The 27,577-nt window shown below is 33.3% G+C and overlaps 1 protein-coding gene, 1 long non-coding RNA gene and 1 other non-coding gene across 4 annotated transcripts; 2 read left to right on the forward strand and 1 right to left on the reverse strand.

The window, feature by feature from the left end:
• The first annotated feature begins 8,089 nt into the window (after positions 1-8,089).
• LOC114323830 (uncharacterized) lies at positions 8,090-27,394 on the forward strand. 2 transcript variants are annotated; one of them, XR_003651391.2, is made up of 5 exons: positions 8,090-8,219; positions 9,061-9,151; positions 18,769-18,852; positions 25,435-25,505; positions 26,930-27,394. It is a non-coding gene; the product is annotated as an uncharacterized LOC114323830 (long non-coding RNA). The 2 variants fall into 2 exon arrangements; XR_003651392.2 differs by having other exon boundaries at positions 26,991-27,394.
• LOC114323851 (small nucleolar RNA snoR14) lies at positions 9,358-9,430 on the forward strand. Its single transcript, XR_003651397.1, has one exon. It is a non-coding gene; the product is annotated as a small nucleolar RNA snoR14 (small nucleolar RNA).
• Positions 18,898-22,880, reverse strand: LOC114323829 (ABC transporter G family member 14). The gene is made up of 5 exons (XM_028271506.2): positions 22,547-22,880; positions 21,482-22,274; positions 20,806-20,982; positions 20,479-20,666; positions 18,898-19,797 (listed from the first exon to the last, which is right to left on the reverse strand). The coding sequence occupies exons 1-5, from the start codon at positions 22,727-22,729 to the stop codon at positions 19,153-19,155; spliced, it is 1,986 nt and encodes a 661-aa protein (XP_028127307.1). The 5' UTR covers positions 22,730-22,880; the 3' UTR covers positions 18,898-19,152.
• Positions 27,395-27,577: the final 183 nt, after the last annotated feature.

Raw genomic sequence — 27,577 nt, forward strand, 5'->3', positions numbered from 1 at the left:
TGATGAGTTTGTGAGCTTGTGAGATTGAGAGAGAGAGGGAAAAAAAAAAAATAATAATAATAATAATAATGATGATGAGAGGTAGAGTGAGTATGCTGGGAAATGATAAGAGTGAGTCTAGGGTTTGGCTATAAGAAAAGGACTTCTCTTTTTCTTTTCTTTTTTTTAATAAAAATAAAATAAATAAACAAATTTTAAATAAATAAATAAACAAATAAAAATTGCACAAATTTTTCTTTTCTTTTCTTTTCTTTTCTTTTTTTAATAAATAAATAAACAAATAAAAATTGCACAAATTTTTTTATATATATAAAATAAGTAAATAAAAATAAATAAATAAAATTGCACAAAAAAATATTTTAAAATTTTTTTTTTTGGGGGGGGAATAGGTCGTACGTGTGGTGAATTATGAGCCGCTTGTGCGGCGGAATTGGGCCTCTCCAGTGGCATTCAAGCAGTAGGCATTTGGGCTGGGGCAGTTCGTGCAGCCTGGGCCTCTGCTCGTGCTCTCCATTTTTTTTTTTTTTTTGAATGTGCTAATGTGGGCCGCACGTGCGATGAATTGGCAGGCTCGAACTTTTCACTACTCGGACAGACAATCTGCTTTTGACTTTTTGCTTGAATTTACGTATTGCCTATCAAATCTGTACAAGTACACAAAACACATCATCTCTACCAAGCAAATAAAATTCAAAGACTATAAATGTAACTTAAGCGATCTCAAAATGGTACCTTTCGGCCTATATCAGAGTATAGTTGTTTAATTGGATATAATTATTTTATAAAACAATGATAGAGATTCCAAAATTTTTATCATATTTTTTGTATCAATTCACACCCATATGAGAAATTTTTCAAAAAATTTGATAAAAATTTTGACATCCCTAGTATTTTTCTATTTTATATTTATAATCTCCTAACAATTGAAATTGTGTACATAAATCATTTTTCACTTAAATTATTTAGAAATTAGAACCCTTAAATTTTGGTCATGACGGTTGTTATTACGTTGGGCAATATACTGACCCGAAGAGCCCCCTGCCCTGCCATGCCTATACAATATTAAATTCCAACTCATTTTGTACAAAAAACCCATATGCATATCAATAAAATTTTGCAAGAACAGAAAGGAAAATAAAACAAAATAAAAGATCTGAAGTAATTAATTATGAACTATGACTAAGATCTGCAGAAACACACATCAAATTGTCGCACGAATTCCAGTCACTGACTTTGAATTTTTTTGTAGACAAGGATTATTGCTAACAGAATTCTGCAAACTTGTCATGACTTCATATCATTTGTCAAGAATGTTTCAGTAATGTCATTGTAGTAGTAGTAGGTAGACAAAGCAAAACAAAGAAAGGAAAAATGTTTTCCTTCTCCTTTTCCCATACAAATTCCCAAGTCCCAAACAGTATACGTATATAGTAAAAAATCACTGCTTACTGACCAATATATGTATGAAAATCACAATCAAAATGTGTGTTCATCAAGAGTTCAGTAATTGATTCATTTGAGGGCTATTATTTCCTCCCAAGTACTGTCTGTCATTAGCAAGGCTTCTTTTTCTTCTTATAGGATCATCACTGCTCTTTCCCTGCCCCCGGGCTGGCTTTTCAAAATCCAACAACACATTGTCTTCCACTTTCTGCGGCTGCCACCACCATCACTCCTCCCTCCTCCTCCTCCTCCACCACCGCCATCAATAGAGTTCGGATGGATTCTGATTGTGCACTTGATTCTCTCTTGAATATGAGAATTATATTCAAAGAAGAATCAAGAAAATGCCCATACCAATATATACTATGGGATGACTTCTCTAAAATTTTATTACTCCAAAATCAACTGATTTGCCTCAAATGCTTACCCCTCAATTTTATAGTAAAAGATTGCTGGATAATGAAGTGTGAGACCCAGAAAATCCTTTCACATGGATGTTGATGAGCTCCAACAAAGAGATGAGCTTTGCTGTTGTAATCTGTAAGGATAAACGGCGTTACCCAACCGGAATTGCTGGCCGAAAACACTTCGATGATAAAGTTAGAATCCATAACTGAATAGTATAGATAGCAAAGAGTGTTGTGGATGGAGTATAGAGAGAGATAACATCCTTTGTGTATGAGGTCCCCTCCTTTTATAGGGGATAAATGATATTTGTTTAAAATATTTTATCCAAATAATTAGGATATTTTTCTGACTCCCACATCGAGCTATAATTCATGCCCCAAGTCAAACCACAGTTGAAAAGTTACCCAAAATAATGAATTTGACTTAAAGATCAAATGACGAAACTACAATAAAAAGAAACTTCTAGAAAGTTCTAATTAAATTTTAATTTTAATATCAAACTATTATAAATATATTATTTTCAAAATTTATGTCTGCATCATAATGGTTTCTAATTATCTATCAATATAACTTGAGGATCACAAGTTGTGTGTAGATGTATTAGTATTATTATATGTATATATCATCTTGGTTTGGTGAATAAAAATGTAGTAATGATAGAGATCTCACAAAACACAACATTCACAACTTCCAAAATGACTTGGATCATTTATGTCACTATCAGAAATAAAAAAAAAAAATTCAAACACATCAATGGACAATGTATTAATGGGGGTCGTGAGGGTCCTCAAAAAAGCTCATATCAATGGGGGGTTGTGAGGGTCCTTCTTTGTTGGGGGGTCCTAAACATTTTTCATAAAAATGGATAAGCAAAGATATAGAATATTTAGAACTTAGTAGAATTTTGGCAATGGACCCTTTATTTAAAATAAATAAAATAATGAAATTGTGATTAGAATTGTTAAGTAATTATAATTTTTATTTATTTACCTTGCTTATATAAAAATTAAAACTATAATAAAATTTAGTTACATAGATTAAGGATGAAGAAATAAAAATATTGTTATGTTATTTTACAGTTTAGTAATATCAAGTTTACAAGATTAAAAAAATATATATTTACTAAAAAAATTTACAGTTATAATATTAAATAAAAATTGAACCAATTGTATGAGCTAAATATTATTCTTCTCATATTTTTAGATGCAAATCTACTATATCTTTTTCAGTAGATAATATAATTAATTTGTTAATATATATATTTCTTGGTGATGTTGTAAAATTAATCAATTTCAACTCAAAACAAAAAAAAATCTCCCTAGATAATGGTAATCGATGCAGTAAACAATATTTTATAAAGATTCCATTAATTTAGGAAATAATTAACAATTTATTACTTTTAAGAATTGACTACTTCAATTCTTTTTGGAAAATGTTATAGGTCCCAAATTTTCTATCAAATAAATAATCAAATGTCTTACAAATGCGGACCCTACACCTATATAAGACATTTGATCATTTATTTAGTAAAAAATTTAATATCTCTAAAATTATCATGTTTGATTGGTCACCCCTATATATTTTTAACTAGAAAGTGGGGATAATCTTTACAAAAAGATAAATATTGATAATTTATCTTCCATTATGGGGGCTTTGTCATGTTAGACTATTTGTTTATGAGGTTTTTTTGTTGGGTTGGTTGTTAGGCCATAGATATTAAACGTGAGTTTGGGATTAACCAAATTTTTTTTTTTTCTAAACTCTTGCCTAGTATTTTATTATTATTATTTGTGTCAAAAAAAATTTATTCAATTGTGTTTAGTGTTGTAGAATCTAAAAAGTTTTTTTTTAAAAAAAAAATTAAAATTAAAATGAAATCCAAAAAAAAAAAGTTAGAGAACATAAAAGCAATTTTTAAAAAAAAATCTAATGACAAACACACCCTAAAACATGTGTTGTATTGTAGTTGGACTATAGTTGTTCAGTTAGATGTCATTAATTTATATTTGTAATCTCCTAAAAAAAAATTAAAAATCTAAATCATTTTTTTGGTTTAAAATGGTGAACTTAGATAATCTGGAATAGGCTTTATTTTGTACTCTACTAAGGCCTCGTTTGGGAACAGGCTAATTTAGTAATTTTTTGACTATTTGGCTAAAAAGATAGGTAAAAAAAACTTGTATGTTTGGGATGACTTTTTGGCTAATTACGAAAAGATGTGCAAAAAGTAGAGAGAAAAGAGAATTTTGACTTTTTGGTATGAGTTGTTGGCTTTTTGGCTAATTTAGTAACTTTTTGACTAATTAGCTAAAATAGTAAGTCTCCAAACGGGGCCTAACAATATAAGGGTCCCCAGCCCAAAAAATAAATAAATAAATAAAAAACTAACAACATAAGGGTTTCAATTATTTAGAACCCCTGAATTTTGTCAAAATATATGGGCCATGACGGTTGTGATTGTGTTGATCAATATACCCTGACCCGAAAGTACCCTGCCCTGCTATGCCTATCAAATATTAGATTCCAACTCACTTTGTAAAAACCCATATGCATATCAATAAAATTTTGCAAGAGCAGAAAATAAAAGATATGAAGTGATTAATGAAGAACTATGACTAAGATCTACAGAAACACACATCAAATTGTCAACCGAATTCCAATTGCTGACATTGAAGGATTGTTGCTAACAGAGTTCTGCAAAATTGTCATGACTTCATATCATTTGTCAAGAATGTTTCAGTACAATGTCATTTGAAGTAGTAGTGGTAGTAGGCAGGGAAAGCAAAACAACGAAAGGAAAAATGTTTTCCTTCTCCTTTTCCCGTACAAATTCCCAAGTTCCAAACAGTACATGTATATATGCCTAGTAAAAAAATCACTGCTTACTGACCAATATATGTATGAAAATCACAATAAAGAAATGTGTGTTCATCGAGAGTTCAGTTATTGATTCATTTGAGGGCTATCATTTCCTCCCAAGTACTGTCTGTCATTAGCAAGGCTTCTTCTTCTTCTAGGATCATCACTGCTTTTTCCCTGCCCCCATGCTGGTTTTTCGGAATCCAACAACACATTGTCTTCCACTTTCCGCCGCTGCCACCACCATCACTCCTCCCTCCTCCTCCTCCTCCACCACCACCATCACCACCTCTATTTCCGCAATCACCGCCATTTCCATCTTTCTTTGCACCGCCCAATTGATCGGTCTGACTAGTCCCAGCAGCAGTCTTCTCTCTTTTCACACATTCAACAAGGAAGTGCATTTCGTGTGCAGGGGGGACTGGTCTGTAGAACTTGATCACATCCATGGCTTCCAAATTGTGGCCTTCGACAAACCCTTCCCACCCATCTATTATCATGTATGCATCACTATCAACATCGAAGAAGATTTTCATGATCCAATCAACGTATTGAGCATCAGTGAATATGACAAGTGTCACCAGCTTATCAGTTCTCATAGCAATGCTTAATGCTGGGCAGTGGTTGTCGATTTGTTCCTTGGGAATGATGAGGCCACCACCGTCCCTGACAACGTCTCTAGGGCTCAATTGCAGCTGAAACAAAAAGATTTTATGCTTGAATTCTTCAGCAGATTTGGCTCTGCCTTGTCGATTCTGGTTGGGATTCTCAGATGAGTCCCTGTAATGGGGCAGAACAAAATGTTAGAACAGAAATTCACAATTGAATGCTATCTTGTTACAATCAATTGAATAATATGGAAATGAGTTCTGTCAAGAATACAGAAATCAAACACGAGAAAGTTATGTCTGTTTTGTGATTGGTTTATTTGACTTAATTATTGTATTTCGAATATTATTCATCAGAACTAGTGACCTTTATCATCCTAATTGTTACTCTGTTTGGTTGCTGAGAAATTATTTTTTGTTCTTTTTCTTGGGAAGCAAAGAAAAGTTGGGTTATCTTATTAGATTCACTCATGAAGATACTGCTCTGTATACTGGTTTTTCAGGTTGGGTTCATGTATTATAATTAGTAACTCTTTATCATTGAAATCGCTACAAAACATAATAAAACAAAGATCACAAATGTGAAAACCCCTGGTCTCTGTTTGGTTGCCTAGAAAATGGAAGGTATTGGAAAGGAAAAAAAAAAACCCACAAGTATACATGTTTCATATGTGCATATATAAACACGAAGCATTGGTATAAAGAAAAGCATAAAAGATTCTAGAAATTCAAGAAAGAAAACCCAAAGAAGACTGATCAGTTTCGTGGTGAAGAGCAAGTACTTACCCAGATTTTGATTCAGAGATAGTTATTTCATCATGGCGTGTAGTCAGTTTCTTGATGGGTGTATCAATATTTTTTCCTTTGTAAGATTTCGCAGTCACTTTCTGGGACTCCTCTGTTTCAGCAGCCATTGGAATTGAAGACGATGAAGCAGTCTCCATGGAAATTTTACCCGACAGAGGAGGGAAATGGTCCGGTGATACGTTGAAGAACGTGCTGGCTCTAGGAGTTAATTCCTCATCCTCCTCCTCCTCCTCCTCCTCCTCATACACAGCCTCCAACTTTCCCCATTGTTGACCAGCGAGAGCTTTACGGGGGTCTCTACTTTTAGACATCTTTCTTGATGCTTTCTTGAATATGGTGATCAGTAGTTCTGAGAGAGAGAGAGAGAGAGAGAGAGAGAGAGAGTTGTTTTTAGATGGTAACTGGAAAATATATATAGGTGCCGAGTTCAAATTTGTAGCTTTAAATCTAGGGAGGGAAAAGAAAAGAAGGGCTTAACTTCCGTTTGTTTGCAACAGAAAAAAGTTTGGCGTCGTTTACTTTTTATTGTTTACCCCTCAAAAATAAATAAATAAATAAATAAATAAACATGTGTTATGTTAACCAAAAAAAAAAAATTGTGGTATGTGTTTGAAAATCTTATTTTGACCATTAAGTATAGGGTGATGAGAGATATTGTTAATGAAGGTGTATAATTATTTTAAAATCTTGTTTTGAAAATAAGGGGTGATTGAAGGTGGTTAGCAGTGGCTGAAGATAGTATGTAGTTACCGCCAAAGATAGTTGACGTTGGTGGTGGTCAAAGGTGATTGTCAGAAGGAAGTGGTAACTAAAGATAATTGTTGGTGGCTAGAGGTGTTACTAGAAGGTTGTTGGTCACCGAAATTGTGGTCAAAAGTGATTTTTTGTATAGCTCACCAATGACGATGGTTTGAGGAAATCATCAATCGTCGAAAAAAGTGGTTGGAAGTAGTTGTTGGAGGCCACCCTAGAAGTGTTGTCGCCAGCTAGAGGTGGTTTTCTGATAAAGAGATATCGTGGTTGTCGAATGAGATTATTAGTGGAAGTGGTAGCGATGGGGTGGCTAATGGCGATAATGAGCTATAGATAAAAATTGGAAGGGGTAAAAGAGATTGATGAAAATTTATTTTATAAATGAGTGAAATTATCTTCTTCTTCTTTTTTTAATTTATTGTTTTCATTTTTTTTTTATAAACTTAAATAGAAAAACATAAAAATAACTATTATCAAATAGGCCATATTTGCATCAAATAACCAATTTTTTTAGAGTGAGAATAAAAAATTTAATTTCTCAACAATATTAATATTAGTAACCAAGTCAGTTATTAATAAAGAGAATTATTGATAAATACTATACAATAATTTATGTTATTACTACTTTGCACAAAATATATGTTAATATAGAATATACATTATATCAAGTTATCATTTCTATTTAAGAATTTAAACAATTATTTAATATACATCATCCTGATAAACATTTACCTTATAATAGTGAAAGAAATGTTAGATGTTTTTAATCTTAGATTGTTTTGAATATGATTTATAAATTGATATTTTTATTTATTACGAAAAGACGTATAACAAAAAAGAAACATGATGCGATTAAAAATTAATAAATGGCTCATTTATAATGTTGCCAAATGAACTCAATCTGAAACACATAATTTAATCACATTTATATTATAGTTTATTGCTAAATGAACTCACGAATCACATACTTTAATCACATTTATAGGCAAAGCTAGTTTATTTTTGGTCCCTTAAAGTGATTAAATAGTCCTGTCTAAATCACATAATTTAATCACATTTATTATAAAGAATATATTTTTTTATTTCAATCTATATTTATTATTTATTTTAAATTTAAATATAATAAAATTATATAACTAAATTTATCAATTCAATATAATAATTATTATTTTTAATAAATAATATATATATATATATATATATTGTGGTCTAAAAAATTACCAATTAACATTCCAATGTAAGCTGAGTTTGGTTCGTCTTCCTGTCCCCGCCGCGAGTTGACTCAGAGCTCTCACACTGTTAACAACCTAACCCATCTCTCTCTCTCTCGCTCGCTCTCTGGTAAGTACATATATATATATATATATATGTATGCTCGTTGTGATTTTTAAAATCACTCCTGATTTTGCATTGCCTGCACACTCCTCTGTTATCTTCAACTTGAAAATACTATATATATATATATATATATCATGTGAATACATACATGTGTGTGTGTTTATTCAAATGTCTGTTTTTGGGTTTGGAATTGGGTCTTGAATGTTGTCATCAAATCTAATTTTTAGCTCCATTACATGACAAAAAGGTGAAGAGCCCAAACTTTTTGGAAGTGCTTTACACTAAACGGTCACATCTTATGATGCTTTGTAACTGTTTGATTAATGGCCCAGCAGATGTGTCCATATGCTACTTATTAAAATTTTAAATTTTATTTTATTTGTGGGTATGTTTGGGTTATGGGAAAATCTATGCTCCCAGAAAAAATTGACCAAGAAATTATCCAAAATGTCAAATCCAAGGTGTATATTTAAACTTATTATTGTTGGGCCACACCATGATTGAATCTTGACCTTCAATTGTAAATTATGGGTATTTTTTTTTTTTTGGAAGGCTGTAGACCTGCTGTTGTGTTATTAAGTTCAATCATCTTCTGCTTAAGGGACATGTGATGTGATCATCCACAAGTTATTGAAGCTTTATGATGTGTGTGGTATTATAGTTGGCATTTCAATTAAGTTTTCTTTAAAATTTTAGTTGTCATGATACTGGATGAGTAGTTGATCCTGTTGTTTAATGGCGGACCCTCACTTCGGGCCATTGTTTATTTAGGAAATATAAAATTATATTCATGTATATTTACTTTTAGGATGAAGAATGTAATAGCTGTTTGTGATATCTATAGGATATGGATTGCAATTAACAATAAATCTCGGGTTGAAATCATAAGGTTTGGTGTCTATGAAAATCAGAGGAAGTGTGCCCTATGAACCGTGGTATGTAGGAACCAAAACTTTGTTAGATTATTGTTTCCAAATTCCATTGAAATTATCCTCTTGTCCATGTTCGTGCAAGTTCTATTCCAATATGCAAGAGCACCAAAATTTTGTTAGTTTAATATTTCTGAATTCTGTTGACATCACCCACCCCCCCCCACCCCCAAATCCATGTTCTTGAAAAATACCTCTATTTCTTTTTTTTAAAGAGGTGATGATATGCATTCATTAGTCTGTCAATCCACTGGTGTTTACATGTTTATTTATGTTTATATTCATGTATATTCTGTGTGATGTTACCAATGGATGCCTATAAGTTTGATGCTTCATGACTTCCTAACACCAAAAAATAATATAAAATAAAATTGGAAAAAAAAAATTCATAGAAGTTGATCGGCAAAGCATCCCGCCCCTAGAAGCCCTTTGATCCCAGTGAACTGTGAGCTGCTGATTAGAAAAAGGCTCCACCTATGCCGGTTGTCCGTTTTACGAAGAAAAAATTCTGAAAGAGAAAAAAAAAAAAAGAAAAGGAGAAAAAAGAGCAAGATCAACCATTTTGCGTGGGCTGATAGGCACAACAGTTCCTTTCTTCCGGTAGCAGTAAATTGACTTTGAGCAATAATTAAACTGATCAACACATTAATCAGTTTTGGGTCAAATGGGAAGGCATGCCACCTAATACCTTGTAAAAATTTCTTTCCGTAAGATTAAAAATTTCTATCATTCATGATTTGCTAATGCACTGCACTTGTGTGGAGCACAATGGAGGGGCTGAAATGGCTTAAGTGGGAACGTGATGGAAAATTGGAAATGGGATTTTGTAAATTGGGTTCCTAATCTTGTAAATTTCAAGGTACAATCAAAGACAAAGGAGAACTTCTTGTATTGTTGGACAGTTCACTGATTGATCTAACAAGAGATTGAATAAATAGTTTATCTTGAAAACCTTGAAAGCATAAGAACATTAGAGTTGCAGATTAGTTGGAGGAAGATAGGCAACAAAATGGTTGATTTACAATCTATGGCGCATTCTTGGTGATTTTGGCTTGCAGCTAATTTCATGAAGGTCTTGCTATCCTGGATAATCTTTCAGGCTGGAGTTGGTTGAAGTTTGTTGAGGTTTAGTATGCATGGTTCATTGACCACAAAAGGGACCATAGTTCAATGCTAGGGCGTGATATACGACTGATGGGGAACAAGAAGGCATCATATGAAAGAAAGGATTTAGGCCTTGTTTGTCACCCCTTAAAAAAGTCAAAAAGTCACTATCCTATTTAAGTCACATCTTATTTAAGTCATATCACCTCTCTACCACATCACTTCAAACCTAATTCATATTTCTAAAAAAGTCAAAAAGTGCATTTATTTAGAACATCCCAAACAACCCCTTACTAACATTGCATGAAAAAAATTTCCCTTCGGATGTATGCCAACAGAAAAAATAGTCGTTTGGTGCTCATTTTTTTTTTTTTTTGGTGTCTATTGAAGATTAGTTAAATATGTATATATTTTAAGAGTTTGTCTAGGGTAACGAAATAATAAGATTTTGGGAGTGAAAGAGAGGGCTTTTTGAGTAGACAACAATTTAGGGTTTCAAGATAGGATGATTCAAATCTGGTTATGGGATTTCGAAGGCTAGAAAGTGCTGAAATTGAAAGAAGAAGAAAGTAGTAAAGGCATCACACCTAAATTCCTTAGAAATCACACCTAGGGTTAGGAATTCATTACATAATCCCCAAAAAGCTAAAAATCTCTGTTGAACTAGAAGTGTTACATGATCTTATATAGAGAGGTTGTGATCTAGAGCGATGGCAAGTACTATCCATCCCTAGCCTTGTGGTTGCAACTTTGAGTCATGAGGATCAGCCTCTCCACACAGAAAATGGGAGTATTGCTGCCTACTTATTACGTCTCTCAGACCATGTTGTACGGGGGAGACTTGTTGTGCATTGGGTATGACCATTTACGTGTTTTTACATAAACTTTAGGGAATTTTTAATCTGATAGGATTTTGACTTCTTATTTAGAAACCAAGACTCTTTTTATTTTATTTTACCAGCAACCAGGAAAATTGTATTAGAGAACGTGCCGAGGGGACATAACCCATATACAATCAAGAAGAAAAAGAGAACAAAAAAAAAAAAAGAAGGAGAAGAAAAAGAACTGTGCTAATGATAGAACCAAAACCTCTTCTCAAATCCAAAAATAAATAAATAAACTAAATCCTTCCCAACTACTATAGTGCATCAATATTGTGCCAACTTCACAAAAGGAGCAATCTTGGTATTTGATATCGATTTCCAGTTTGCACCACCAGCTTTACCAATAGAATAGCTACAACAAAATTGATATTCGAATGCTTGTCCTTGAATTGCCTCTTGAATTCATCCATAAAGACAAAAAATGCGCTAACAGGCTCCTTATGTAAGTTACTACCATCAATCAAAATTCATCCTTATCCTTGACATAATTCACCTTGTATTGAAGCCTTCTGAGTTCCCTTTCCTGCCTAAAGGATGCTTCCCTCTTCCTCTGCATTGTAACCATTTGAATGTCACAAATTTTCTCCCTCACATAATCGAATTCCTTGCCTCCAACCATAGTAGTCAAATTGGGATTCAAATCGTGAATCGAAATGGTCTTGTACGAATCGAATTGAATCGTGAATCGTAAAAATTCGGTCACTTTTTTTAAATTACTTAGAAAAATATATCTACACACTTGAATATTAAATATATGTTATGAATAGGAAATATTTAGACTTAGATCAATGAAAATGTTATGTTGAATGATGATCACATAGTTTAATAGGTAATAAGTTAACAAAGGTTCTTATATGAGATCACCATCTTACCTTTTCTCTTTTCTAGATATTTCTTATCAATCATTCTTAATAAAATATAATAAACAATAACAAATTCTCAATTTTTAAAGTAACAATAATTTGACAACGAAATTGATATTTGAACAATAAACATACATACTTTTCCAAGTAACAATGACCAAATAATAAGAAATAATTATTTAGGATCTTTTATTTTAAACCATAAAACATTTTAAAAGGTATAACTGACTTCAATCATGTAATATTAAACTATATTTAATTTAATAAAATAGCAATAGATAATTCATAGTGTAAGTTATTTTAATCTTAAATATTTTTAGAACATATATTCATTCTGTTTGTTTTCGGTTTTTAGAATTCACTTTTCAGAAAATTTTACTTTCTTATTTTCTGTATTTTCTTTTGTTCTTACTAAATTTTTAAAAATATTTTAAGCAATTTTTTTTTTAATTTTTAGACTCACTAAGCATAAATATACTTAAAAAGTATAATTTTTGTAAAAAAAATCTTTAAAAAATTCACTAAATATCAAAAATATAAATAAAAAAAAATACAAAATTTAGTATATTTTTCATATTTTTGTATATTTATTAATTTTAAAAAATATTTTTTCACAAATATTTTACTTTTTAGATACATCTAAGTAAGGTGCATCTAAAAAAGTAAAAATAAATAAAAATGCTTAAAATTTTAAAAATATTTACTAAAAGCAAAAAAACACGAAAAACAAAAAACTCAATTTTCAAAAAATTGAATTCAGAAAACTAAAACCAAACACACTGATTATGATTTTTTTAAAAGGAAAAAATGAGAAGGAAGGTTAAAACCATATTGAGTCTGATTGAATTTGATTGGATCATATTAAAAACTCAAAAATCACTAAAATAATAACAAATCATGTATATATATTGATTATTTTGGCATTAAACGCTATTAGAAATTGCATTATGTCATTTTTACTAAAAGGAGAAAAAAAGAGTTAAAAATATGTCGGATACGATAGTTTCAAGAATTGCATGAATCGTAAAAAGTGAATCGAATCGTGAATTGATTGTGAATCGTGCAATTCACTAGAGATTCACTTCCAAAATAGATTCACCCATAGCTTTGTATTGATTTTGCAAAATCGCGAATCGTAAGAGAGCCTCTAACAACCATCTCTTTCACTTTGTTGATTACTTGTTCAATCTGTTCATAACTTAAGCTACCCCCTTATCATCAATAAAGGAAAACTTTTCTAAATTACCATTAATTTAGAAATCATCACTTTTGATTTCCAAAACTTATCAAAGATAAAATAAGACTAGTAAATAAGAATCTAGTTACATAGCTTGATCATATGATGACCCATAAGAGAATTACCAAGTAGGGGCAAAAATACGATGAGTGGATACATAATTTTGAGTGTGATTAGACAAACCAAAAATCAGACAACGATAGAGGTCCCTACAACCCATGTTCAACAATCTAAAAATTACAAAAACACCCTTGGGCTATGAAACTTCATAAATTGTATAAAAAAACAATCAGTTTAATACCTTGCCTAAATAATTATAAAATAAGACTCTATTAAGTGTAAAAACTTAATTATAAATGGTTCCAATAGATCCAATGGAAATTTGGCTTGCAACCAACGAATTTTAAAACTTAGCTGTTTCTTTATTTTTTTTTTATTTTTTTTAGCATCTTGGTTTGCATGATTCTCATCCAGTTGGGAAAAACTTGGAGACTTTACTAAGCCAAAAAATTTAATTGTTCATGGGTCTTATCAATTCCAAGTGAATTTGTCTTGAAACCATCAATTACATACTTTAGTAGCTTTGTTAACTTCACTTCTTGATTTTCTTGTGGTTTGCATGGCATAACAAGTAAATACAATTCACTAAGCGAGTTTAATAACTTCTTAGTGAAATGCCTAAGGTCATGTTTGATTCACAATACTAATAGTGAGGTATTAATAATCCTATTAAATTAGTGTGGTATTAACTATCCCACCCCTACCCCATTACTAATAATCCTACAAATTTGTTGGATTAATTATCCATTGGATTAATAGTCCTAAATCAAAATGTCAAAACAAACATAGGATGATTGGACCCACGGATTAATAATCCTAATCCCATGCTTTAATCCTTCCAATCAAACATGCCCTAAGTACCTAAGGGATTGTGCCTAAAGGGGGTGAATAGGCTGATTCTCTCAAGTTTTGTCAACTATGAAATTTACCAAGTGATTGATAGATTTCAATGCCCAATTCAAAAGCAATTAAGTAATCAATCAATCTATCTATCTATCTATCAAATTAGCAATTAGACAAACTAGTCCATTAATTTCATCAAGATAAGAACAATCAACCATGAGACAAGAGATTTAACATGGGAACCGTATACAAACCCAATTCTATAGGGAGAAAACCATGATCACAATATCCAAACGCATTCCACTATTCAATCAAACGGTTACAAAGACACAATTGAAGGACATACAACTTCTTACGCAAGTTTACCTACAATCGAGTCCACCACAAACTTTAAAAAGCTCGATCTCCACTCCAAAGAGACCTTAATGCATCAAGCTCCATAGATTAATAGACACCATGAAGCTCCAAGCTCCAATTTCCATCTTCAATGCCTCCGTTGCTCAAACAATAATGGTGTTGTAAGGATATAAAGTAAAATGTGAAGGTTTTGGTGTGTATAAACTCAATCTAGATGAATTGAATGAATCTGAGTGATTTTAATTCCTAAATTGAAGAACAAATGAGATTCATCAATGGAGTCTTGATGAACTAGATATGAAGCAATTTTAGAGAGAGAAAATGAATCTTAGGCTTCAATAATTGGCATCTGTAACCTGAAATGATGAAATCTGATCTCTTAAAACGTTTCAATTGCAAAATGATCATAAAATAATGCACCAACAGCGCTCTAGCACATGTCTAGCGCTGCTCATAGGATCTTAGGTGCTCAAGCCCAAAGGGCTTGAGTCCTGTCAAGCAACAGCCAAAGAACTTTACAAAAACTTAAGAAAATGTGGCTTGATCAGATATATAAGATGGGCTATTGCTCAGATGAAAGTGAGATACAAAATGGGAACGTGCAAGGGTTCAGAAGGGTCATATTCCTGGTAGTAATGAAACCGATGACAGCTTCACTTGCCGAAGAACGTCTTTCATGTGGTGAACTCAATCTCACTAAAACAATTAGAATATCCTACCAACCCAAAGCCCCAAAAAATTACAGACCCCGAAGATTTTGTTAATCGAAAATAGCCAACCGAGCTAAAGCTATCCTAACTTCTTTGCATGAACTATATAGAATAAATCAAAATAAAGAAGTCTTAGGAAGCTGAATTATTAAGAAAATATTCTACACATTTACTTAAACCAAAAGGATGCGACTTTGAAGATATCTTTCATCATTGGGTTAAATACATTATGCACCCTTACAATTCACCCTAAATCCCACTTTAGTCCGTCATTTTTCAATTGCAATAGTTAACCCCTTGCACTTAAGGTCAAGTTGCTATGTCAGCTTTCGTCAGCCCATATTAATCAAATGAGATTAAAATGAGAAATCTACGTTGTCTGTTCTTTGTTGATCAAGGTGTTCAATTGCTGTATTGTTTTATAATCCCCTATCTAAACCAAAAAAAAGAAAAGAAAACCTTATCATCAGTTGTCTTTATGTGAGTTAAATCGCAATATGAGGCAATTGCAATCAACATGAAAAATAAGTTGATTAGCATTTTGAGAGTCTAGACTCTTTGTGGATTGGTATAAATGGTCATTATAAAAAGGTTGATATATCAAGCATGTTGTTTAACATTGGCTATAAACAATCTTGGATATTCGAAATGATGTAAAAGGGTTGATATATCGACAAATAGCGCACATACATTAATATTGAATACCCTACTTTTAATGGTTAAAATATCTATGTACTGGTTCTATTCAACAGATAAGTCAATCATGACAATTTGATATTGTGTTTGTGTGATTTATCTTGACCTTTGCAAAGGTTAAGTATTTGTTATTCTTTTACTCCTCTTGAGCAAAAATAGCAGAATCACTGTTTCAGTGTTACTGTTCACAACCCTAGAACAGTCCCAAATTTAGCCCCACAACCTATTGAACTTAAATCAGCCCTAACAACTTTCCTCATCCTTCGGCATTAATTCCACACCAAAATACCTTAGAAAGATTGCTGTTTAGAGACTTCCAGCAGCTAGTTTCTGAAAATCCAGCAATCTGACCTTGTTGAAATGGAAACAAAATTCAATTCCTTTACATGTCCAAAACCCCATATTATTCCTTCTAGCATATTAAACCCAAAACCTACAGCCTTTTCTTGCCCTAAAACAAACTATTTCTAAGGGGTTAGTTTCTATGGTTACCAACTACCATTTCTTAAGATGTTTTTCTTTTTCTGTGCATCATTTAACATGTTAGATTGTTATAGCTTGACCAGTATTGCTCAACCTTGCTTATAGAGATACTACGTCTTGGAGTTCATATCAAGCCTGACCTGTGTTGGATAATCAGTGGGCTCATACATGCTGGCAACTTCGGGTGCCTTGTTTGTGTAGGTTTTATCATTCAGTGCTGTTGCCTACTGAAGCTTTTGCATCTCTTTACATTCCCTAGGAAAACCAAAAACATTATAAAGATGAAAAGGACATTATAGTACACAGTTGAGAGTTCTTGTCGTTTTCCATTATTTCAGAAAGAAAAAGTATGGCGTGGATAGTGCACTAAAGTGAAAATTTGTTATCAAAATCTTATGATTCGCGATTCGATTCGCAATTTTTGCAAAATCGATACGAATCTATGAGTGAATCTACTTTGGAAGTGAATCTCTAGTGAATCTCACGATTCACAATCAATTCACAATTCGATTCACTCTTTACGATTCATGCAATTTTTGAAATTATTGTGTTTCACATATTTTTGACTCTTTTTTTTTTTCCCATCTTTTTAATGAAAATGACATAATACAACTTCTAATAGTGTTTAATACCAAAATAACCAACATATATACATGATTTGTTGTTATTTAGTGATCATGGAGTTTTTAATAGGATCCAATCAGATTCAGTTAATCCCAACATATTTTTAACCTTTCTTCTCATTTTTTTCCCCTTTAAAAAATTATAATATATCTTCTAAAGATGTTTAAGATTAAAGTTATATTATGAATTATCTATTGCTATTTTATTAAATTGAATATTACATGTGTGAGGTCAATTATACCTTTTAAAACCTTTTAGGCTTTAAAATAAAATATTCTAAATAATTCTTTCTTATTATTTGCTCACTGTTACTTAGAAAAGTATATTTGCTTATTGTCCAGATATCAATATCGTTGTTAATTATTGTTACTTTAGAAATTGATAGTTTGTCTATTTGGTTATTATCTTTACTAAGAATGGTTGATAAAAAATATCTTAAAAAGAAAAAAAGGTAAAATGGTGATCTTACATAGGAACCTTTGTTAACTTCTTACCTATTAAACTACGTGATTATCATTCAAAATAACATTCTTGTTGATTTGAGTCTAAATATTTTATATTCATAAGATATATTTAATATCTAAATGTGTAGATATATGTTTTTAAGTAATGTAGAAAAAGTGACTGAATCTTTACAATTCACGATTCGATTTGATTTGTGACTCAGTATGAGACCATTTCGATTCACGATATGAATCCCGATTTGACAACTATGCACCGAAGTAGAACACGGACATCTTGAGTGTCATTTTTGTTGTTTGCATGGGCCTCCACTCCTAAGTGTGTCTACACCATTTGGGCATACCCCTCACATCAGTTTTGTGCTATTCTGGGTATTCTGTGTCTAGACACGGATAAGCAGATGTATCTGACTTATTGTAGTGAAGCTTATCGTGTTGCTGTCTAATCTTTTATGGTCTAGCATGTAGCATCACATACTTTTTCTCGTCTTTTTTTTTTTGGGTGGGTGGGTGTTGTTTGGTTCACTGAAGTTATAGATGGTATTTAGCCTCAAACTAAATCATTACAGAAAAGAGAAAGAGTTCCATTCTGTTGAAAATTATGTCAATTAGACTTCATGGTTTTTAATATAGGTTACTGTTGATACTTGATAAAAATAGTAAAATTTGTGGTGCAATTTATGTTCCATGCTTGTTGATGATAATAGTATGTTATATTCTGGGGAACCAACAAAAATGAAGTTGTGTTGCAGCCTTTTCTATGCTTCAGTTATCTTCTTAATCATTCATTCTTCACTATTCTTTGACAAAGAATATGGCATGGATGACATGACCATGATGAGGATGTCTCATTGGCCCCTGAAAGATTCTTGCTCTTTGACCAGTTGATTGAAATCCAACTAAGGGTCCCTTTGGGAACATATTATTTTAGCCAAAAAGTTAAGAAGTCACTAAAAAATCCAAAAAAGTCAAGAAGCCATCAGCTCATACAAAAAGTCAAAGATTCCTTCCCTTTCACTTGACTTTTTGCATGATTTTTTGTAAAATGTCAAAAAATTCTTCCCAAACATATTAGTTTTTTTCAGCTTATATTTTAGCCAAAAAGTCATTAAAAAAGCCACTTCCCAAACCAACTCTAAATTTAAACTCTCTGATCACATTATAAAAATATTTAAAAAAATAACTGTAGACCTTTATTTTACTGAGTTTGGCCCCTTTTTTTCATTTATCACCATCACGTGCTCCCTAAATTATTCAGTTTTCTGATGAGTAATCTTTTATTGTTGTCAATGCACTTGCAGGAAGCTATTTATTTGAAGCCATTTGGTTTTCAAATCCCCACACTCATCCAGAATCTAGTCCTTCAGAAGGATGGTGACTTCAAGGTTTGTTTTTTACTCTTTCCTTTTTCTTAAAATGGGAAATGCATATTGACCAAATAATAATGTCATAAAATTATTCTGAAGTCTGAAGGGAAGTAAAATATCCCAGTTAGTATTATCTTGACTATCACCCAAAGGGTGGTACATAACTAGTTGGGAATCAAAACAGGCAACATGATTTTCGTCTAAATCTAACATTATTCCTCAGTTGAAGAAATAGAAAACTCTTCATACTGTGTTCTTTGACGAAATTGTCAGCTGTGAAACTTCATCTTCTCTCCCCTCTCCCCTGCAAATCTTACTTCACCGCACACGGTGCAAGGCTAGATAAGCAACAAGCCGATAAGCCACCAACATCAGGGCCATTATGAACACATCTATCCACAAATTGTTCAGACCAACTGATCTGACAGCAGGAAAATCTGCAACCCGGCAATAGACTCCTTTTGTGCACTCGTAATAATCATCCTCGGTGTACTGAACCCCGAGAAGGAGCTTGTAACAATAGTAGCTGTAGCTCAAGTACTTTAACCAGACTATGAAAGGAGGGATTTGTTGAATATAATACCCCCCAGCAATGAGGAAGACAAGGGTTGTAACTGAGGCTAAAGTAGTGGCTTGTTTAACATCCATGAGTATTGCACCAATAGCTAAACCAAGACTTTGTGCAACAAGGACATTGTAAAGGACAACAAGAAGGGAAAGGATGAAAGTGACAGGATTGGGCTTGAGCCCACCCATCCAATAGATTATGAAGGTAAATGCAGTTGGAAGTGCGAGCTCCAGTGGCAAGTCTCCAAAGGTTCTGGCTAAGAAGTAGGAGGAGAGGCGATACATTCCAGATGAACGTTCCTTCATTAGCATAGATCTTTCTTGGGGAAATGTGAAAACAGCATTGTATAAAGGGTAGAAGCCCCAGAACACGGAGAAGAAGAAAAGCATGGCAATCTGTAGTCAGGAAAAAACCCTTGTTTAGCATCCACACGAAATCAAGATTCTAAACTTAATGACATAAGACAGTTCCTGCCCTGTTTAAAACAACAATGGATCTTCTAAGTGATCCTTTACTTTTGTTTTCTTTTCTGTATTTTATCTTTTCCTTGAAAGCTTTCCCAAAGTTTTTAAGTTTGAGAAATGATATGGGAGGAATTATTGATTTTCTGCTCATGGAAAATTTTGAAGTGGTGCGATATTGAAGTGAAATGTCTAAACTAGTCATAAATTTTCAAGTGGATGAGAAAGAAAGTATTCCTCGGAGTGACACCCCAGGTTCCAAACCCAGGAGTCAACTTTCCCATACGAGCATTTGGTACATGTATCAATCCAAAGAAGAGTGAAGGGATCACCACTATTGAGGATCTCCCCCCCTAACCTTAGATAGGTCGTCTGTTCATTGCTGTGCTTACACACTAGGCTACCCTTAGCTCACCTACCACATTATGTCTGTGTTTGGATCTTAGATTTGAGAAGGGATTTGTGGAAGGAAAGGAAAAGACAAGGGAAAAGTGTGCAAATTTCTTTTCCCTCCACAAATTTCTCCACATATGCAAGATCCAAACATAGCTTTAATGTAAGTAACCCTTTCATATTTTTTTATAGAAATAGTGTATGTGTATGCAAAATTCTTACACGATCTTCAATGTGGGATGTCGGCGTGTGCCACCAAAGGAGTCCACCAAGTATAGCAACACTTATGACTTGGAAGATTCTTAGCTTGTTGAAGGCTTCATATCTCCGCTCCCTCAGCCCCCTCATAATCAGCACCTTGAATTGATGCCACCAACTTGTACACCATTGCTCTGACTTCACATTTTTTCCTGCATCATTTCAAAACCAAAAGACACTTGAGACTAGTAAAAAAATTAGGAAAATGAGTAGAACAGAGGAGACATTTGAAACTAACATGCTGCTTCTCTTACTATAAAAGTTGAGGGATTATGAAAGCATTTGACTTACTAGGGGATGCATCTTTTGTGTAATTGTAGTTATTGACTTCCAAACTGCATAATTCGGCTTTCAATCTGGGGGAAATGTTCTTGTCATAAGCAGAGATGAGAACATCCCTCACTAACTTCTGCTCTTGTTCTGTACTATCTCCTTGCTCAATTGTATGCTTGTCAACAGGTCCAATTCCTGTAAATTTTTGTTTTTCACGATATTCATGAGAATGTAAATGTAATTTCCGATATCATTTTGTTTCTTAATAAAAGATGTAATAAGTTAGCATATGGTAGCCACTACAATATATATTCCAACTTGTAGTACATAACTATGTTCTTATGTTTCTGGTCTGTGAGATGTTAGTTTTTAGTACAAATTATGCTTAATGAGAGTAGCAGATGACCCTAAACTTCGCTTTTATATACTAAGCTGAACATTGAAAAGTTTGTTGCGTGGGGTCTCATTATACTGCTTTAATATAATTTAAGATAGAACTGTAACCACTACTTTCAGTAGGCCCTCTGATATCTGTATCTCATGTGAACGGAAACAAAAGAAAAGGATGGAATAATTGGTCAATAGAGGACAGTTAATCTGCTCATATGGCCTCTCCACTTAAAATTTCTTGAAGCAACATAAAAAGAAGAAGTAAATTTCTGGCAAGAAATTAGAAAATAAAATTTGAAATTACCATTGGCAAGGTCAAGCAAGAGATCAGCCGGATTGATTGTGATGGATGTGGAAAAACCAATTGAGGAAAAGTATTCCAAAGCAGTTGATGCAAGGCCGTAGTAGATGGGGTAGCCTTCGGAGAGCAAGACTACCTTATCAAACATGTGGTATAGTCGGCTTGAGGGTTGGTGAATTGTGGTGATCACAGTTCTACCCTCACTAGCAAGGCGTTTGATTGTGGTCAGGATCCGCTGAGCCGTGGTTGAGTCCAAACCTGAGGTCGGTTCATCTAGCAATAGTAAGCTTGGGTTAATTAGCATTTCTTGGCCTATGCTCACCCTCTTCTTCTCCCCGCCTGATATCCCTCTAAACAATGGCCCTCCTATCATGCTGTTCTGGCACCGAGTTAATCCCAACTCGGAGATAACTCGCTCCACATGCTGAACTTTTTCATCTCTGGTCAAGGTACTGGGTAGCCTTAGCAGTGCAGTGAATAGGAGAGTTTCGGTTACAGTGAGATGAGGGTATAAGACATCATATTGTGCGACAAACCCTGTTCTGCGTTTGATGGAACCAGAAAAAGGCTGACCGTTGTATGTGATCTTGCCCGATAGCTTACCGGTAAGACGACCTCCAAGGGCTGTAAGGAGAGTGGTTTTTCCACTGCCTGAGGGGCCAAGCATCGCTAGTATCTCCCCTGGAAAAACCATACCCGTCACCCCGTTTAGTATCGTCTTCTCCACAGAGCTTGATATCCCACCACAACATAATCCTGTCTGCTCCAATCTAACTTTGTAAATCACCTCTTGAAACTGGAAAGAAATCAGAAAATCAGCACTAGTACACCGTACATGAGAAAGACAATTTATATTTGCAAAACATTGTACGACCAAAAAATGAGATGTTTGATTCCTTATGGTAGTCTAGTATAACGAGTAAAACTAGATTAATATTTTCAATCTCTGTTGTGTGTGTGTGTGTGTGTGTGTGTGTGTGTGTGTGTGTGTGTGTGTGTGTGTGTGTGAGAGAGAGAGAGAGAGAGAGAGAGAGAGAGAGAGAGAGAGAGAGAGAGAGACAGAGAGACCTTTAAAGTAATGGAGTATAAGGTCTGTTGTACAAGGGATTGTGAATTGGCCTGAACAGGGTAAGCAAGGACAGGCGTGTGATTGGGTTCCAATGTGTTACAGGGTTCTGACACATTAGACAGATCTGCCATGGAGACACTGCTGCTATTTTCTGGTTTTGGGACTAGACAGTGGATTTGCATGGTCAAGTTGAACTGATGTTGTTGCTGTTTTTGGTTGTAGTGTGTTGGTTTGTAATTTGTTGGATGGGGGGCGGATAGAGAGAGAAGTTAGGCAGTTGCTTTTAGTTGGCTTCCCAAGAGTAATGGACAACACAAATATATAAACACACACAGACACTAACGAGGATATCTCGGGTGTTAAAGGTTCTACGATGTAGGCCTAGCCTCCGTGGTGGGTTCTCACCTTTTTAGATTGTGTTTGGCGAATAGATTTGAGTAGGAATTTTTAAAAAAAAAAGGAGGGGGAGGTATGAGAAATAGAGAAATTTAACTTATATTTCATTCACATTTTCCTCATCTTCTACTCCCTCTTTTTAAATTTCTATCCAAATCTATGATCCAAACACAACTTTAATTTTTTTTGTTTTTGTTTTTAATAACCCAAACACATCCTTAATGAATTCTAACACTAACTCTAGTTCAACATTTATACCAATATCTTTCTGAGTTCCTCTTCCGTTTTCAGATTGGCATCATCTCTCCCTCTCTCTCTCTCTCTCTCTCTCTGTGTTTGTGTGTCTGTCATTGTGTGATGCTGTTCTCCCTATAAATTTATTTTCAATCTCCTTACTGTGACTCGGTTGGGTGCATGGATCATCATGCAGCTTAAATCCAACAAGTGGTGAGAAATGAGAACAATGCCACTGATCAATATAATTCTAAAAGGTTGGCTATAATCACTACTGTGCATGAAAACCACCATCTTGAATGCTTAGTACCTTGATCATGATTCATGAAGCAAGTGGGAACACCACAAAACTAAATACAGTAATATCCTATAATCTTGGGCTCACAGACACGTTTTGTTGTGTTGGTATTATTGTTATTTTGAACATGTGTGCTGTGTATATGCCATGGACATACGTTTTTGACATTTGAAATTAGAAAAGATTGCATTTTTGGTACTGCATAATAGTCAATAATAGTGCTCCCCACTTTCTCATTCCGATCATCTTATTATTTGGATTTTAGTATGGCCTTTAAACAAACGCATGATCACGTTATATATATTTATGTATATTCTTGTTCTTTGCTATTGTGCTTAATTTTTCTTTTTTAATTACCACCCAAAAAGAAACCTTTTTTTTTTTTTTTTTAGTTATTTTAATTGCGTTTTTTCATAACCCCTTTAATTGTACAGAGAGCTTGATTCAAAATCTTGTTATGTAGATTGAATGCTCCAATTAAACCTTGCCTTGTGAGATTAATTTCGTCGAAGGTTCAAATCTGATTATTTGAACTTTCTGTATTGTAGGCCGCTGATTTGGATCGGATTATTTCAACTCTCTTGAATGTGTGGTTTTGGCAATAGGTCTATTCTAAATATGACCAGTTTTTGTTTTAATGTTCACTAAACTAGGTCATGAAAAACAGTGTAAGGTAAAGTACAAAAAGCAAAGTGCTTTTCTTACCGGAGATTTCTATCTTAAACAAAGAAAATTTATGAATTTGGAGCAAAATAAAACCCAAATGGGGAATAAAAATTTAAAGAAGATGATTTGATTTAGAAACAAAAAAACAAAATGGGAGTTCATTTCTTGTTGGTGAAAATTGGGAGTAAGATTAATGTGAAAAATGGCACTGCATAGATGAAAATACCAAAGATAGGGGCCATTCAAAAAAACTATTAATTAAGGTAATTAAGGTGCTTTTACAAAAATTTAGAACCATAGATTTTATTTAATGCCTTAGTTCTCCTTTCTAATATTTATTTATTTATTATCAGGGTGTGGAAGTGAAGACGACCCTTGTTGTAATCAAGGTCACCCCCTTAAGAAAGTGAACCTGTGTGGAAAATCGAAAAAGAAATTTATCATATCTCTGCAATAATTATTTATCAATCACTATGAAAAGTATTGACAAAATGGCATGCATACAGATCAATTTCTTCGTGTTTTTGTTTTTGTTTTTGTTATGACGTTAGTATATTACGCAAAATCAGTCTCTCTATATAGACCCCGTTTTAGCTTGAGTCTTGTGCACTAGGCTGCCTTTTTTGTAGGACATTATATTAACTTTGTTAGTCACATAAGGGAATCTTGTGAGAAAGCTCTTTTTGAGAGTTGGATTTTAGTTTCTATTCATGAATCCATTTTAATTAAAAAAGTAACGGAGAGGATAAACTTACTGGTGCACTTGGTCGATTTTCAGTTATAAGGCATGGAATATCTGTGTTTTCGTCGGTTGGAGAATTTATGCTTCACAGTTAGTCATAGAAAAATGACATGTAGAAAGAGAAAACCACAGGCTTGTGAAAGAAAGCTAAGGGGTGAATTGAATTGAGTCTAAAGATTTGAGTAAACAAAAGTGAAAGCAGTGGTGCTTTTCCTTGTAAAACCAACTGATACTTATATTCCTTCTAAAGAATGTTGGTGTTTTTTAACTGTAGTTTTCAACACTCGTTTGCTAAATCCGATATGACCATTGTATCATTGCATGCTATTATTATCTTCTTCTTTTTTTTCTTTCTAATATTCATTTAAAAGGTGTATGAAGTTAGATGCTAAGCAAAGTCTTCCACTTTAATATTCTCTGTTGCTTTTATTTTATTTTATTTTATCTGTTATTATTTTAGAATGAATAAGAGAGAGAGAGAGAAATGATTAAAGGAAGTAGCCATCAATTGGATTCCAATTTCTGTCCATAAAATTATATTTTTTTTGCAGAGCACTGAGATAGAGGGTCTGATACATGGTGGAGCCAGACTTTTCTGGGTCTCTTGGCTTCTTAATATTAGGTGCGCATTATATTTGCTGTCCACTCCCTTGTTATCCTAACTTTTCTTTTCCTGATTCTTGCTCTCTAAATATATATATATATATATATATTGTTTTTAATCTATTGGCTATATATATAGATAAGTGGTCGGTGAACACATTATACGTGTGGGATTCTACCATGTTTACAACCCTTGGTTGCAAAGAGAGAGTCATATAGTGCAGAGATTAAAAACTCAGCACTTACCATATGAGTTAATCATTGATTTTCCCTATTTTACCCTTTGCAGTTAGTGGGGACGAGCATTTGGATGGTGAAAATATATTTTTTTTGGTGATATTTTGGAATAGGAAAAAGTTTTACATAACTTCATTTTTGACATGTTCACATATTTGTTCTTTCTTTGAGACCTTTTATCTATAGACCCATGTTGCTTGGATTCATTCTCTCTCTCTCTCTCTCTCTCTCTCTCTCTCTATATATATATATATATATGTCTGCATCTGCACTTGCTTTCATACTGTCATAGGTTAAGGCTATGACCAGTGATAGTTGTCTAAGCCGATGCATGCTAATATTTTGGTGTTTTTGTGCCAAACCAAAATCCATTTCCATTTGCATTTCGCCCATCCCATACCAAGGAAAGTCTCATTTCTTCATACAGAGAGTTTTTCAAATATAGCCTCATATCTTTGGCATATTCTATATTACCCCATATTTAATCTTTGATTGTCCACCCATGTATTCCATATTCATTCAATAACTTTGCTGATTTTCATCAAGTGGCTCTTGTAGATATGAACATGATCTGTATTCAACAAAACAATGCACATACAATTTTGTGATTATATATATATGATCACAAAATCTTGAGGTTATGGGTTTAAATCGCGGGACAACTATTTGGTGCACTATGCCAAATATTAAGTGTACCTATTCTTTCTGTTTCCAAACACACATTAATGTGTACTAATTGAGCATTGTTTATATGTGTGTATATATATATATATCATATATCAACTGGGAAGTAACATCAATAAGATAAAAGAAAAACTTGGCCTACAATCATTGTAGATTTGTAGTTGGTGTATGTGTTTCTTTTGGTCTCTTTTTCCTCGGTTTTATCGAAACTTTCTCCTAGTAGATTAGGGAAAGTCGTGACAATAACCCAGATTATCAGCAAGTCGTACATCTTAGAGCCGAGTCTACGTTAAGTCAACATTTTTAGTATTACAATAATCAAACCATTTTCTTTTTGTGGGCGTCGTGATCAAATTGGTCAAAAGTTAAGAATCAAAGTCTTGTGATCATTGAAAGTCTAAAGCTAGTGCACATTTCACTAGATAAGCTTAATTATTGTTGACTATATATTTTGTATCGGTCAATCGTTGCTTAACACATGACACGTAAAGGATGATTTGGAGAGTTAATACAAGTCTTTAGTCAGTGACAAACACGTGACAATTCATATTGGTAATGGTGGGTCTACGTCGGATGGAAGCAGTTAGAAGGCCCGAGATGACGTGAACCAACGGTTATTCACAATTCAAATTCAAGAGGGAACCCCAACTGCAAAGAAGGCATCGTGGGAGCAGATTATTCAGGGCCATAACCAATGATCGTGGAAGGGCATTTCGATAGTTAGAAGTCTACTTCAACGGTTACCATTGGAGAGTATAAATAGAAGAGAAGGCCAATAGAAGAACCCAGACTAAAATCCAAAAGCCAATTGTTTACTTCATATTTTTCTTTCCAGTCATTGCATTTCCAGTTCTTTACTTCCAGTACTGCATTTTATTTTCTAAAAGTAGTTTCAAGTAGTCGTTGTTGTAAACCTTTTCAAGATTGGGTCATTTCATTGTAAGTTCTTATTTACTTAATGAAATTTAATTTCTAAATTATTTGGTATCTGTGATCATTTATAAGTTTCTCATAAAAAATTACTAGTAAAAGTCTTCTTCATTAAGGTTAAAAGAATTTTAACACAATCGTCTGATAATTGTTGGCAATTAAAATTCTATAAGGACTTATTAATCCTTGCTGACACATTTTAAATTACATAACTAACCTTCGAAAGTCAAAAAAGTCAAC

The sequence above is a fragment of the Camellia sinensis genome, chromosome 11 (assembly GCF_055761805.1).
Source record: "Camellia sinensis isolate YWXY chromosome 11, ASM5576180v1, whole genome shotgun sequence".
Taxonomy (NCBI): domain Eukaryota; kingdom Viridiplantae; phylum Streptophyta; class Magnoliopsida; order Ericales; family Theaceae; genus Camellia; species Camellia sinensis.